Source organism: Dermacentor silvarum, chromosome 7, assembly GCF_013339745.2.
Source record: "Dermacentor silvarum isolate Dsil-2018 chromosome 7, BIME_Dsil_1.4, whole genome shotgun sequence".
NCBI lineage: Eukaryota > Metazoa > Arthropoda > Arachnida > Ixodida > Ixodidae > Dermacentor > Dermacentor silvarum.
Window position 1 is genome coordinate 35,788,731 of NC_051160.1, and position 13,490 is coordinate 35,802,220.

The following is a 13,490-nucleotide window of genomic DNA, read 5'->3' on the forward strand; positions in this document are numbered from 1 at the left end:
TTTCGCAGAAGAGCCGGTTAGCTTGGCGGAAAGATCACGTAGCCCCAGTGTAGGCCTCATTTCCACAAGCCCTCCTTTCGCCCAGTCCTCCCTGATCTCGGTGCGCGAGAGGGGCGGAGTTTCAAAGGAAACTCAAACGGAGTTTGAGCGGAGTTTCAAATGAATGCGGTGATGCTACACGATCAACTTAGAAAATAGTTTCGGGAGTTTAATTATAGTGTAACAGCTTTCGAAAGCATCAGAATGATTTCAATTGCCAACCATCCTCAGCTTTTCTTTTAGCAGTGTTAATCCTAAATTTTACATGAATGAGGGCAAAACTTACAGATGGCCGCAATGCGTAATTACTGTGGCAGGTGCTTTGTAACAGTATGCGAAATAGGACACCTGACGTACGTAGAAGGTACGGGCATGCTACCCCTGCAAGCTTTGGTTACATCAATCATAGCTAACTTCCTGCTAAGGGAAACGTTGCCAAAACATCCAAGTACGCGTGCGTCCCGCCACTATATATTCACTCCTAGGAGGGTCGTTTTCCTGGCAACATCAGAAAACTTGCATCTTTACAAAAGACGCCGTGCTCGTAGTTTTCAAAACGAATTATCGCAGCCCAAGAATAATTCAGGGCCGACGTCGCATTGCCCGCACCGTAAACAAACATTTCTACTTTCTACTCTCGTATAGCAGCAGACCATGTGGGTACTTTTCCATTCGCGCTCTCTACATATTAATTCGGAATGGCACCATCTCCGGTGCCATTCCGAATGAATATGTAGAGAGCGCGAATGGAAAAGTACGACAGAAGACCAGACGAGCGCTCGTCCAGTCTTCTTTGTTATCGTTACACTTTATTCGAGCTCTGTATATACATTCGTCATGAAGACTGTTCTAAACGCTTGCGTCAAAGTCACACAATCTCTATTTTGTCTTGCAGGCATTTTCTCGCAAGGAGTCAGGGCCTGCCGGAACGCGTTTAAGTCTGCCGAGGCACGCTGTTTCGAGGCGCTGTCAATACTGGGTTACTTGCTGTGCTGGCCGATGAAGCTAACAATCCTGTGTCACGTTGTCAGCAGTAAGCAAGAGCCATTTTGTTGTCATTCAATCTCAATGGCGACACAGCACTATTTCACAAGCGATCTACAATCAGTAACACAAAAAAAAAAGACTCCAGGATACCTGAAGAATCTCTCGAACTATGCTATGAAATGGAGAAAATACTATATCCCCGTCGGATTTATGAATCTCCGTATATGTACAATATTTCAGCAGGCTGCGAAGGATGAATATCATAATGAAGTAGTGCACCGGAGCGATAGGAAACAGTTTAACATTGTGTAATATTTCATTTTCGTTGTCTGAAATCCAGGTTAGGTTGTCCAGGTTAGGTTATATTGGGTTCTTATGTACCATTCATGAAAAACAATATTTGGCACTTCAACTGAATATTGAGTGCGTGATGTGTCGAGAGCATATATTTGCCTTGTGTTTGGGCAGTGTTTGATATGCTTCGCCAAGTGTCAGGTGATCTAACTAGTGCATTGTAGTTAGCCTCATGAGAAAGCGGATATGTGCATATGCCGGTAACAATAAAGTTATAAAACATTGCATTGTATAAATGTGCGAGCAGTCACCGGCAGTGCGAATATCGACACGTACTATCGCGATGGAAAGAAACGCGAACAGCGGAGCGCGTGGCCCAAGCATAACTGACGGTACAGTACGCGCCGTCCAGTCATCACCATTGACAGGCGGGTACATCCGGTTTGGTCGCGCTGTGCGATGGTGCGCCCCCTATCCGGCGATATTTTTGTTTCTGTTCTGCTTCTCTTTTATTTGAAAACGAGGAAAGCTGACGGTACAGTAATGATGGCAGCGCAAACTGTACTATCGCGATGCAAAGAAACGCGCACCGCGGAAAGCGTGGCTTTTGGCAGAGTCAGCGCTACTGCGAGGATACGTGTCCAACTGCCATATGCTTTGGCGGTCGCTAGGCGAATCTCTGCTTTCCATCGGCGCCACCGTAGCGCTAGAATCTTGCTCCGGCTGGCGCTATCGCATCGCGTGTGCGTTCCGAGTGTCAGACATGACTGGCAGATGACAAGCTTTCCTTGTCAATATGCCCGGCAAGTAAAATGCGGCACGCTTTCATGCCGTCGCGATGCCTGTGTGATTAACAGAACTGAAGCGTGAATTCCAGACCATAGCAAATTTATTGGTCTAAGAAAGATAAAGAGAACAACTGAAACAAAGGCTCAAGCTGGCACAAAGTTTGAGGAAATAACGAAGCAGAACTGCTCGACAAAAACATACTTTGCATTAATTAATATTTGGTGAAGTCTCCTTCGGCCAGGATGACGGATTCCATGCGCCTTGGAATAGAGGCAAACAGGTCTGTGGCTAGCTAAGTGCCGCGAAGCCTTTCCCACTCGGCGTGAACAGCAGCCCAAAATGAGTCCTTGTTCATTTTATGGAGCTGCAGTCGTGGCAAGCGTGATTTCATAATTCCCCAGACATTCTCAATTGGATTTATGTCCGCTCCTTTTGCTGGCCACGAAAGTTTACGGATAGCAAGGTTCTCTAGCATAGCCTCCACGGAACGTGAAGTATGGATTGGAGAAAGGTCATGCTGATAATAAAACAGCCCATCCTTGAATGGCCCATCCAAAGCAAAGGGCAGGACAACCTGCTCTATTACATTAGAGTATTCTGCTGCAGTGAAGCGTTCATCTAGCCGTATAAGGGGACCCAAGCCTTCGGCTGTGATGGCATCCCACACATTCAGGGAGCAGCGCCCGCTGAGGCTTGTTCGCTTGAAGCAGGTGGGATGAAAGCTGCATAAAGTAAAAAAAATAAAGTTAAGTTTGTCTTTACGCGCGTCAAAATGGTATGATACGTTTAGCCCAATCGCTGCTGTATCCAAACATTTTTCTTGTATATTATAGCGAAGTAGGCACCTACCAGTAGAACAGGGACTGCGCTGTGACTGTAACGTAGCTTTTATTCATTGGCTCAGAATGCACCTCAAGGCGTTAATTCCTGACATGAGGCAACCAAAAAGTAGCTAATCTAATTGAAGAACACGTGTCTGAGCTTAAAACACTGAACTATATATTATGTTCTTTAAACGATCGCTGGTCGCACCCTCATGCGACACTCGTCGTAGAGCTATCTACGGTAAATGTTGATGGTACTCTGACCACACTAGCGCTAAGTGAACGAATTCATAACCAGATATTTACAAAGAGCGCCGCAATTCAGGAACACTAGGGGGCAAAGGCTTACCGATGATTTTCTGGACGCCACACTTTCAGTCTCTCGTGACCCTTTGTGGTAAATGCGCTCTCATCTGCGAACATCACCTGGCCCCAATCCTCCACAGACCAGTCTTTGTGCGATTGTGCGAATTGTAGACGGGTGGCTTTGTGGCGATCCGAAAGCAAAGGCTTTCTTGCGGCTGTCCTGCTGTGCAGGCCCGCTTCGTGGAGACGCTGTCGAACCGTTTGAACGTCAATGTTTAGCCCGAGCTCCGTTTTGATCTGCTGGGCTGTTAAAAAAAAAAGGATTGTCTACGGCAGCTGCAATAATTAGTAGGTCTTGTTCCACGGTCGTGGAACGTGGCCGCGAACCGTGAGGAAGGTCCGAGAGTCTACCTTCAGTTTTTTAAGCTTTCAAAACTCTGTTGACTGTCGAAAGCGCTCTTCCGGTAATCTTCGCAATTCTTTTCTGGGAAATTCCTTGGCGGTACAAAGCGATCATTCCGATCCTGTTGGCGTCCGACGCTCGCGGCATCTTTTTCTTTTCAAACTGAAGGGACTCAAGCCGATAGCTTTGCTCCTACGCCGTAGGAGAAGACATCGCGCATGGGCAGCTCCACTTCCAATCATAGTTTTCATTTTCGAAGCTTGTTCTTTTTTATTTTCATGATCACCGCTGCCGTGAGGCAGCGACAATCAAGCTCGCTTAACGCTTCAGTTCTGTTAAGCAGACAAGCATCGCGACAGCATGAAAGAGTGCCGCATTTTACTTGCCGGGCATATTGGCAAGGAAAGCTTATCTGCCAGTCATGCCTGGCACTCGCAACGCACACGTGGTGCGATAGCACCAGCCTGAACAAGATTCTAGCGCTACGGGGGCGCCGGCTGAAAGCAGAGGTTCACCTAGCGACCGCCAATGCTTATGGCAGTTGGACACGTGTCCTCGCAGTAGCGCTGACTGAGCCAAAAGCCACGCTTTCCGCAGTTCGCGTTTCTTTTCATCGCGATAGTACAGTTTGCGCTGTCATCGTTACTGTGCCGTCACCTTTCCTCGTTTTCAAAGAAAAGAGAAGCAGAACAGAAACAAAAATATCGCCGGATAGGGGGCGCACCATCGCACAGCGCGATCAAACCAGATGTGCCCGCCTGTGAATGGTGATGACGGGACGGCGCGCACTATACCTTCAGTTATTAAAGAGAAACTGAGACATCCACCCAAATGTAGCAATTCGCTACTATGGAAACCCAACCGGGTTCCTCGAAAGAAAACCTCGCAGTTGAAGAAAAATTCGTCCTGGTCCGGGACTCGAACCCGGGACCACCGCCTTTCCGGGGCAGCCGCTCTACCATCTGAGCTAACCAGGCGGCTAGCAGATGGCAGGGCGAAGTCGAATTTGTCGACAACTCGAAGCAAAGGCAAGTATATGATGTAAATAGTTCAGCGGAAATCCGCTAGGTGGAGATAAGTAATTAAAGAGAAACTGAGACATCCACCCAAATGTAGCAATTCGCTACTATGGAAACCCAACCGGGTTCCTCGAAAGAAAACCTCGCAGTTGAAGAAAAATTCGTCCTGGTCCGGGACTCGAACCCGGGACCACCGCCTTTCCGGGGCAGCCGCTCTACCATCTGAGCTAACCAGGCGGCTAGCAGATGGCAGGGCGAAGTCGAATTTGTCGACAACTCGAAGCAAAGGCAAGTATATGATGTAAATAGTTCAGCGGAAATCCGCTAGGTGGAGATAAGTAATTACTTATCTCCACCTAGCGGATTTCCGCTGAACTATTTACATCATATACTTGCCTTTGCTTCGAGTTGTCGACAAATTCGACTTCGCCCTGCCATCTGCTAGCCGCCTGGTTAGCTCAGATGGTAGAGCGGCTGCCCCGGAAAGGCGGTGGTCCCGGGTTCGAGTCCCGGACCAGGAGGAATTTTTCTTCAACTGCGAGGTTTTCTTTCGAGGAACCCGGTTGGGTTTCCATAGTAGCGAATTGCTACATTTGGGTGGATGTCTCAGTTTCTCTTTAATTACTTATCTCCACCTAGCGGATTTCCGCTGAACTATTTACATCATATACTTGCCTTTGCTTCGAGTTGTCGACAAATTCGACTTCGCCCTGCCATCTGCTAGCCGCCTGGTTAGCTCAGATGGTAGAGCGGCTGCCCCGGAAAGGCGGTGGTCCCGGGTTCGAGTCCCGGACCAGGACGAATTTTTCTTCAACTGCGAGGTTTTCTTTCGAGGAACCCGGTTGGGTTTCCATAGTAGCGAATTGCTACATTTGGGTGGATGTCTCAGTTTCTCTTTAATTACTTATCTCCACCTAGCGGATTTCCGCTGAACTATTTACACCTTCAGTTATGCTTGGGCCACGCGCTCCGCTGTTCGCGTTTCTTTCCATCGTGATAGTACATAGTGCGTGAGTGCTTACTAGAAAATCAATAAAAGGTCCTCAATAGTCACAATTCCATATCATGAGAAAACAAAAACGCAAAATATCGCAGCTAGGAGTGCGTCTACTTGCTTCGCCGTCATACGGCAGTCTCCGATCTGATCTTTGAACCTCATTTATTTCGCTCATGTACGGTGAAGTACATCACGTTCTAATAACCTCTGGCCTTCCGTGGTTTTAAACCCTTGACCCAGCTTTTCTAGGGAAAAGAACCTGCGACGGCTTGCAACCCATAAATGCCGGATTTGGCCAGAGTATCTCCGCCATGGAAGCCGTCAAGCGAGAATTCGATGCCAACTTTAGGGTCAACGTGCAGTACAAGGTCAGTCAGTGCATTTCGTTATGGGGTGATTTATTTATAGTACAAAATATGACGTAACACTGGTCGCTTTGGAGATGAGTCCCGTTCTGTACCAGAAGCGTTACGTCGATGAGTCGTATCTGAACGCATATAGGAAGAAATTTTCCTTGATCGAAATTTACGGGAACAGTCTTGGGAAAACCCTATATGCTACGAAGATCCCTTCAAGTTCAATATAGATATAAATGTAACCAGCTATAGAAACTTTTAAAAAAAGAAGGAGAGGATGGATCTAGCTGCTAACTTTGTAATGTCACAGGTACAACAAATATCACAGTGTGGTTTAGTGTAATTAGCCACAATGACCACATATCGAAATTGAAACAGCGCAAAAAGCAGCAAAAGAAAAAAAAAACACGACACCATGGCGCTCACTCATCGCCGTGGTGCCGTCTTTTTTTGGTTTCGTTGTTTGCTTTTTGCACTGTTTTGTTTTCGTAAAGTTGCACGAATAAGCCGACGTTTGCAGTATACTCAAGGTCACATAGCATGCCACTGACCGTTGGTTGTATTCAAATTTTTAACTAAAAGCTTTCTGGTGTTCATTTTTTGTCATCTTAATTTACGCCTCCCATGCTTGTGCCTAAAGTCTGCAGTATGCTTGAACGACTGTGACACTCCTGAGTTTCTTTGTGTGTGTGCCGTGTGTGTTTTTTTTTCTGATCTCCCTCCCTTTCTATGTGTGTGAATGTTTCTTTATCTCTCTGTCTCCCCTTACCCCTTCCCCAGTGCAGGGTATCAAACTGGATATCTACCTTCTGGTTAACTTCCCTGCCTTTCCCATATCATTTATCTCTCTCTCTCTCTCTCTGCAGTATGCGGTAACTAGAGTTAATACTATGTAGTGCTCTTTTGAGATTTTTCTTGCGCACTGATACGCAGCTCATAACTCCCGAGGACGCAATCAACGTCATCAGCCCGGAAGACCTGGCCAAAGGCGTGCAGGCGGAGTTCGAAAATCGCCACAGGATCATTCCTCTCATCTCGATTGCACTGAGTCGACTCTTCGCCGTCGTTCTGCTCTCCGCTGTTCTGGAGTGAGTGTAGCTGCTGCCGTAATTTATTTAGTAACATAAGCCGAGAAATATGTTTGCAAGCAAGGTGACTAACCGAATTCAGGATTTGCAGTAGCGAGGTGAGACAAGTCTTGGAACAATCTTTTCTAAGCCGTTTTCTAGACGCCCTTAAAAGAAGAGAAAAATGTGATCCTATTCAACAAAACTTCGCTGCTAGCCGAGCTTTGCTTTTGCGCCACACCCCCAGTTATAAACATCGAATGCACGGTAGCAAATGCCTCAAAAATTCATTGAATATGTACAAGATTTAAAACTCACCGCATATTTTGTAATATTTGTAGAGTACGTAAAACGTTTTGTAAAGTTTAGGTATTAGACACATTCCAATGTAAAAAAATGCAAGGCATCTGATTCAAGCCGTTTAGTTAGCAATGTGCCGTGTTAGTTGTGCACCAATGCATGTTTTGATACATGGCGGATTTTAATGCGTAACTTTTAGAATGGATTGTTGAAAAACAGTGGTCCCCATTGATTACGAGTTTACATTACGCTATGCAATACCGTGCAAAGCGTTTGCGTTGCTTATGACTCGTATCAGATTACACCTTTACATGTCACTTAAGAGTTTGGTCCAGGCAACTTGGAAACACGCACGAAACAGAAACAGCAGAGCTCTTTTCCTTCCTTGATTATACCTTGGGTTAGATAGCAATGAACAAATAACACATTTGGTTTAGATAGTCAAGCTTGGAAGCAGTTATCGTTCTCAACCATCGCATAAGGCTCGAATGTGTTTGTGAGCTGAATATTTCCAAAATTTAAGGTTCTCACTACAGGGCAAAAGAATACGTTGAAAAGTACCTGGATGACCTGGCCTTTGACAACATCTACGTTACCGAGTATTTCTGCAAGATCGACGAGAGGCGAGCACGAAAGGTAATTCGAAGGGAAAGCACGAAAAGGGTAAGCACGCAAACGTTAGGCTTCACGTATCCTTGACGCAACAGTCGCTATATAAATAGTTAAGCATCTTCCTGCCACCGTGCTGCGCCTAAGTGTGTTGAGAAGTGAGGCTGGATAATTATCACCCGCGATGAGAGCTGGAACACTTCATCTAAAGGATTAAATTGTGAGGTTTTGCGTGCCCCAAACACGATATGCTAATGAGGCACGTCGTATTGAAAGACTGCGGATTAAATTTGGCTACATGGGGTTCGTTTACGTTTACCCACTGCACCGGTACACGGGTATTTGCATTTCACATCCATATACGTGTGACCGCCACAGCGGGAATCGAACCTCGACCTCTAGCTTAGGAGCTCGGCAGCCATAGCCAGCAAGCCACCATGGCGGGCTAAGACTTCTAGCGTTCAAATACAAATTCGTAGCCAAGACGCATATACTTCTTGAAGACGAGACTGTCTGTACAGTCCACCTGCACATGTCTAACTGCTATTGAAGCCTTTAGATGCTGCTCATACCACTTATTTTTACTTTTTGCAGGGTTTGGACACACTACTGCCACTCAAGCGATACGAAGCCATAGACATATACGACCCACTGGAGTTCCGTTTCTCACGCAAGGAAACAACAATAGTGGTAATTGACTTAACGTTGAACTATTGTTGTACTGCACTACGCTGCACTCTATTCTGACGGGTAACGTTGCAACCTATCACGTTCGATTCCTCTTACACTGGGTCATACTGTATGGACTTACTGCTCAGAAGCTATACATTATTAGACACGTGGCGCTGTTCCCTCTGAAATGACGCTATTTGCATTCGCTGTGTACAGCATATATGTCACAAAAAATGAGCTGCGTTTCTTATTCTGGTAAATAAACAGTGCCTTGTGTAGTATCTTGTCAAATAAGACAATAATACAATAGTCCCAACTTCCCCGACTAGCAGCTATTACTTTTAAAGCGCATCTCTTAGGCGCCCGTTCTTTCGGCCAGCGTCGGCGTTGGCGTCGTCATTCGTAACCGAGCGAACGAGCACAGCGAAAGATGAGAGCGTACGCTGAGCGCACCGGTGGATGAAAAATATATGGTTGATCCCTCTTTCATAGGAATCGGTAGAACACGAAAGTGAAGCGCGTCTTCACAGAAGTAGTTGCATGTTTGCTCCGTGAACTCGCCGTCCGCTGCTGTGAAAGGCGCACGATTTGCGGGTCGGCGACTATGTTGCAGGTTTCTTTGGCACGCGGCGTGATGTTAGCAAACGGCTTCGTGCAGCCGAGTCGCTTCGGCGAAGGTACCAACATTTTGGTCCCGCGCCGTAGTGTCTTGGGCAGGCCAGTCGAGTTGCGACGCACTCAGCTTGAGGAATGTGACTGGCAGAGCATAAAGAAAGGAATTCAACAAGAGCGGACACTCCTATAGAGCGCAGCGGCTGAATTGAGGGCAGCGCGCCAAGCGGTCGGCATTAATCACTTCCGTTTTCGGTTTAGGGCGCGCGCATTTTGAAGGCTAGCTAGCACGCCGGCTGCGCTTTCTTTTTTTTGCCCGACCACGCACGGTCTTCGTGCGGAATCGGTTTATTATTTGGTAAAATGACCGCGAACGATCTTGTCAAATCCCATCGAATCTGTGCCACGTGCAATTTCGCAAAGTAGACGCAAGTCTCCTTGTGAACTGAGGAAATATTTATTTTGCTCTATATAAAAGCTCGTTCCGCGCTTTTTGTGCGTTGATCCAACGTTGTGACCCCAGGTAAGCAGTAGTTACCGTATGAAGCTCCACCGGACGGCACCAGCTGAAAAAAAGAATTATAAGCATGTTACATTTACAAGCATGTGTCATTTGATATTTATAATACTGCTTGTAGAGGCGAAACGTGCGAAAGCGGTGAATGGGCGGCATTACAAACAAAAGCAATTCGCTTTTACACACATGGCCTAGAAAATACCCGACTCATCCCAAACAATACGATATTTTATGAAAACATCCGATTTTCAAGCATTCCCCCATTTCCGGGCATTATTTCCTGCACTTTAGCAGCACAAATACACGGGCGACTTCGCGTTTCCAAAACTTGGCCTCGGGCGACGCGACGGTACGCTACAAACAAAGAGATGGACGCAACATAGGTTCCCAGCAGGACCATTCTAGACGTTCGCAGAATGCCTTCTACTCGCACTCAAGACAAATGCGTGGGTGCAAAGCCTGTTTTCAGTCCTTTAGAAGACGGAATTTTGGAATTACAAGTTTCTGATACGTTTCTCGGCGTTATCTTTCGTGCGTTCTGCTGGCGCCAGCAACTCACTCCCATGTTATCACTCTTGGCAATCGCCCATCGCGATTTCAACAGGGCCGCTATTTTGTAGCGATGCCTTTAAAGTAATAATGCCTTTTCGCGCTTATCGCGCTTTGTCAGTGGTCAGAGCGACGGTCCGCTCACGATATCAACGTTGATAACGCGAGCGGACCCGTCGCTCTGACCACTGACAAAGCGCGATAAGCGCGAAAATGCATTATGACATTAAAGGCATCGCTACAAAATACAGGCCCAGGCCTGAGTACCGAAAGAAGGTATATGTTATCGCGGGGCCACAAAAAACGTCACAAACTTGTCCCTGTAAGATTCCTTACACGCCAAACTAACTTTGTCACCACGGCCGAGCTGCTTATCGCTAACTGCGTCACAGCACGCTGCGCGGCCAGTGTCTCAGCGGAACTGCAATAAGTTACAATAACCCATAGGAAGCGTCGGAAACATGTCCCAGCACAATTCATTAACTCAAATTAGCTGCGCCAAGACGGCCGAGCAGTTTTGCGCTAACTGCGTTCTAAGTCTCGGTCCCGTGCCGTAAGCCTAATTGCGTCGTAGACTGTGAAACAAAATTTCTCACCTTGTCGTAGTCCAATAGTGCAGTGCTGTCTTGTCCCAGTGCAGAAGGAACGCAAGAATACGCCGGGAGCCCAAAAAACCAGGCTAAATTTAAAAAAAAAAGACGGGTCGCCGCGGGCGAGCGCTCGAACGCGCGCGCAGCCGCCCTCACTCGCCTCAGGGCAGTGTCTGGCGGATGACGCTTGCATCTGGCGCGTCATTGGCCTGTCGCTAGGTAAGGCAAGAAAAATAAGTCGCAAAGTTTAAGTTCATTTATACGCAAAACGTTTTAGTTTTCGCGGCAAAGAATAAAAAAATAAACGAATGTCTCTTAACTTAATCTCACTTTCCTTTTGTCCATGCACGCGGCAGCTAACGTAAGAAAAGCGTAGTGCGGTGACTTGACTACGAGATGGCGCCATAGTAGCGCCCGAGCACTGTTCGTCTACTAGGTCTGTCGGCAGCGGCGGCTTTGAATCGCACCTACGCGTAACTTACGCGCTAGCCCCACGTACTGCCTCTCCCGGTCTCCAGATTAGCGAGGCAGTCGCGCCACACTTCGCTCCGTTTGCAATATGTCGCACGAGACCAATTTTCCGCGCAAGCTAATATATCGCGAAATGAAAACACGTAAAGAGCTGCGCTCAAATTTCGCATTAGGGAATATTGTTCTCGTGGGCGATTTTTTTTTTCTCACATTTTATTCATTGTAGTCAGCATGTGGGTGAACAATTTCTGCCTAAAAGCACCCTAGGGAAAGGCCTGACGTTTGACGCGAAAATGTAGGAACCAACTGTCTCCCGTGGTTTCCCAGTTGGCATACGGGGTCTGGAAACTGCAATGTTGCACCAATGGAGACCACAGTTTCGTGATATAGCAGCCAGTCATTTGCTTTTTGGTTAGGTGCAGGTGGTTTCAATAAGAACTGGAGGAACTGATTTACTTTGGAGGCCATCCGTTTTCTTTGACATACACTGTCAAAAATGCACTGTTGATTTTACTGCACTGTTCCCGGCAGCATCTGCGTACAACCTAGCGTAAGATGCACCGGCGTTCATAATTTTATTCAAGAGCGGTGCAATTATGCCCTGTCATAATTAGAATATTTTCCCGTAAGAATACATATGACTAATTTGATTCCCCGGCACCGCAACATGGCATCATATTCAAAGGAATGTCGCGCAAGAAATCCAGATGTCTGATTTCATTCCTTGGCACCGCAATAACATGCCGTCGTATTTCCAGCAATTTACAGTTAAACATACTAGCTACTGTAATTTCATAGCATGGCGCCACAATGATGTGTGGTGATATGTACAACAATTTGAGCAATAGTGTATAAGTGAACTTCTTTCTGGGGTTTAGGTGCCAAAAATAAGTGAACTTCATTTTTGTGAATGCGAAAAATATGACCACGTCAATGCAGCATGAGCCACAATTTCGCGAGATCAGGAAGCAGAAGTGCAAGATTTTTTTATAGGCGGAATAAAAGCTTGTGTTGTCGAAATGACGAGCACATATCAAAAGTCTGTCTGCCTCAAACTGACAAGTTCTTACGATGTTACCCGGTTTCACATGAACAAAAAATGAAAGACATCCATCAATGATCCGGGCTAACCACATTGCTAAAAAAGTGAAGAGGCGGGAACGAGCTCACACGTTGGTGCAGTTTAAGACAACTCTACGCGAACAATCAATAACATGGCATGACAGTCAGATAACGCCTCCCTCACCGGCAACAACGTCATCAAGGCACGCAACTCTAATGCCTAGTTCGTTGAGCACGTGTATTGTGGCACAAATGCAAAGTAGTGATTTTTAACTTCATTACTGCCAAGGTTTCTTAGGTAAGCGTAACTGTAAAAGCACTATCAAACTCAAAACATACTCACCAAACTGTAGCTGCTCGGCAGGTGTACAGAACACACTCCTAGGCCTAGTGAAGGGTTGAAAGAATAGAAATTTTGTGCCGCTACCACTCGCACGCTCCGTCGATCACTTTTTCACCCTAAGAGCAGACACTGCAGAGAGCTTTCTGCCGCATCTGCTGCATCGGAGCTCAGCGTGTGTAGGCAGGCGGCGGAAAAGGTGCGCATGCGCGCTGTGCGAGCGCCCCCTCACCCCCCTCCCCACCATCACCGATGTTTGCTGCAGACATTTCACTCTCGCCCTTTAGCTTGTCTTTACTTTCTTGCTTATCAGGCAGTGCACATGCGCGCGGCTTGATAAGCGAATCATCGCCGTTTTCTTTCAGTAGAGGCATAGTGCCGTAGTATTTACAGGAAGAAAAGCGTGAAAAGAACGGGTCATTTTTGCAGTGAAGCGTCGAAATCATTTGACTCAGCCCCAGCTAAGTTATGATTCCAAACCACAGAAACTTTCCGTCCTTTATATATTTATGCATTCTATAGCATACCAAGCAACACCAGTTTTCTTGGTCTCTTTATTACGCATTTATTGATTATAGCCATCATTTTTCGGCTTTTTTCATTGGACAGATAATTACTAAACTATATATGACATTACAATAACGTAGACTGTACATGATTTGCGAATACGATGCATGGTTTGCTAAA

The 13,490-nt window shown here is 46.5% G+C and overlaps 1 protein-coding gene across 1 annotated transcript in view; it reads left to right on the plus strand.

Annotated features, from left to right (window-relative positions):
- LOC119458793 (protein sneaky) overlaps positions 1-13,490 on the plus strand; it is a 40,478-nt gene that overhangs the window by 18,144 nt on the left and 8,844 nt on the right. Inside the window, exons 6-10 of the mRNA XM_037720656.2 lie at positions 935-1,072; positions 5,899-6,026; positions 6,948-7,102; positions 7,918-8,017; positions 8,585-8,680. Coding sequence (XP_037576584.2) covers positions 935-1,072; positions 5,899-6,026; positions 6,948-7,102; positions 7,918-8,017; positions 8,585-8,680 — 617 coding nt within the window. The remainder of the gene's footprint in view (positions 1-934; positions 1,073-5,898; positions 6,027-6,947; positions 7,103-7,917; positions 8,018-8,584; positions 8,681-13,490) is intronic.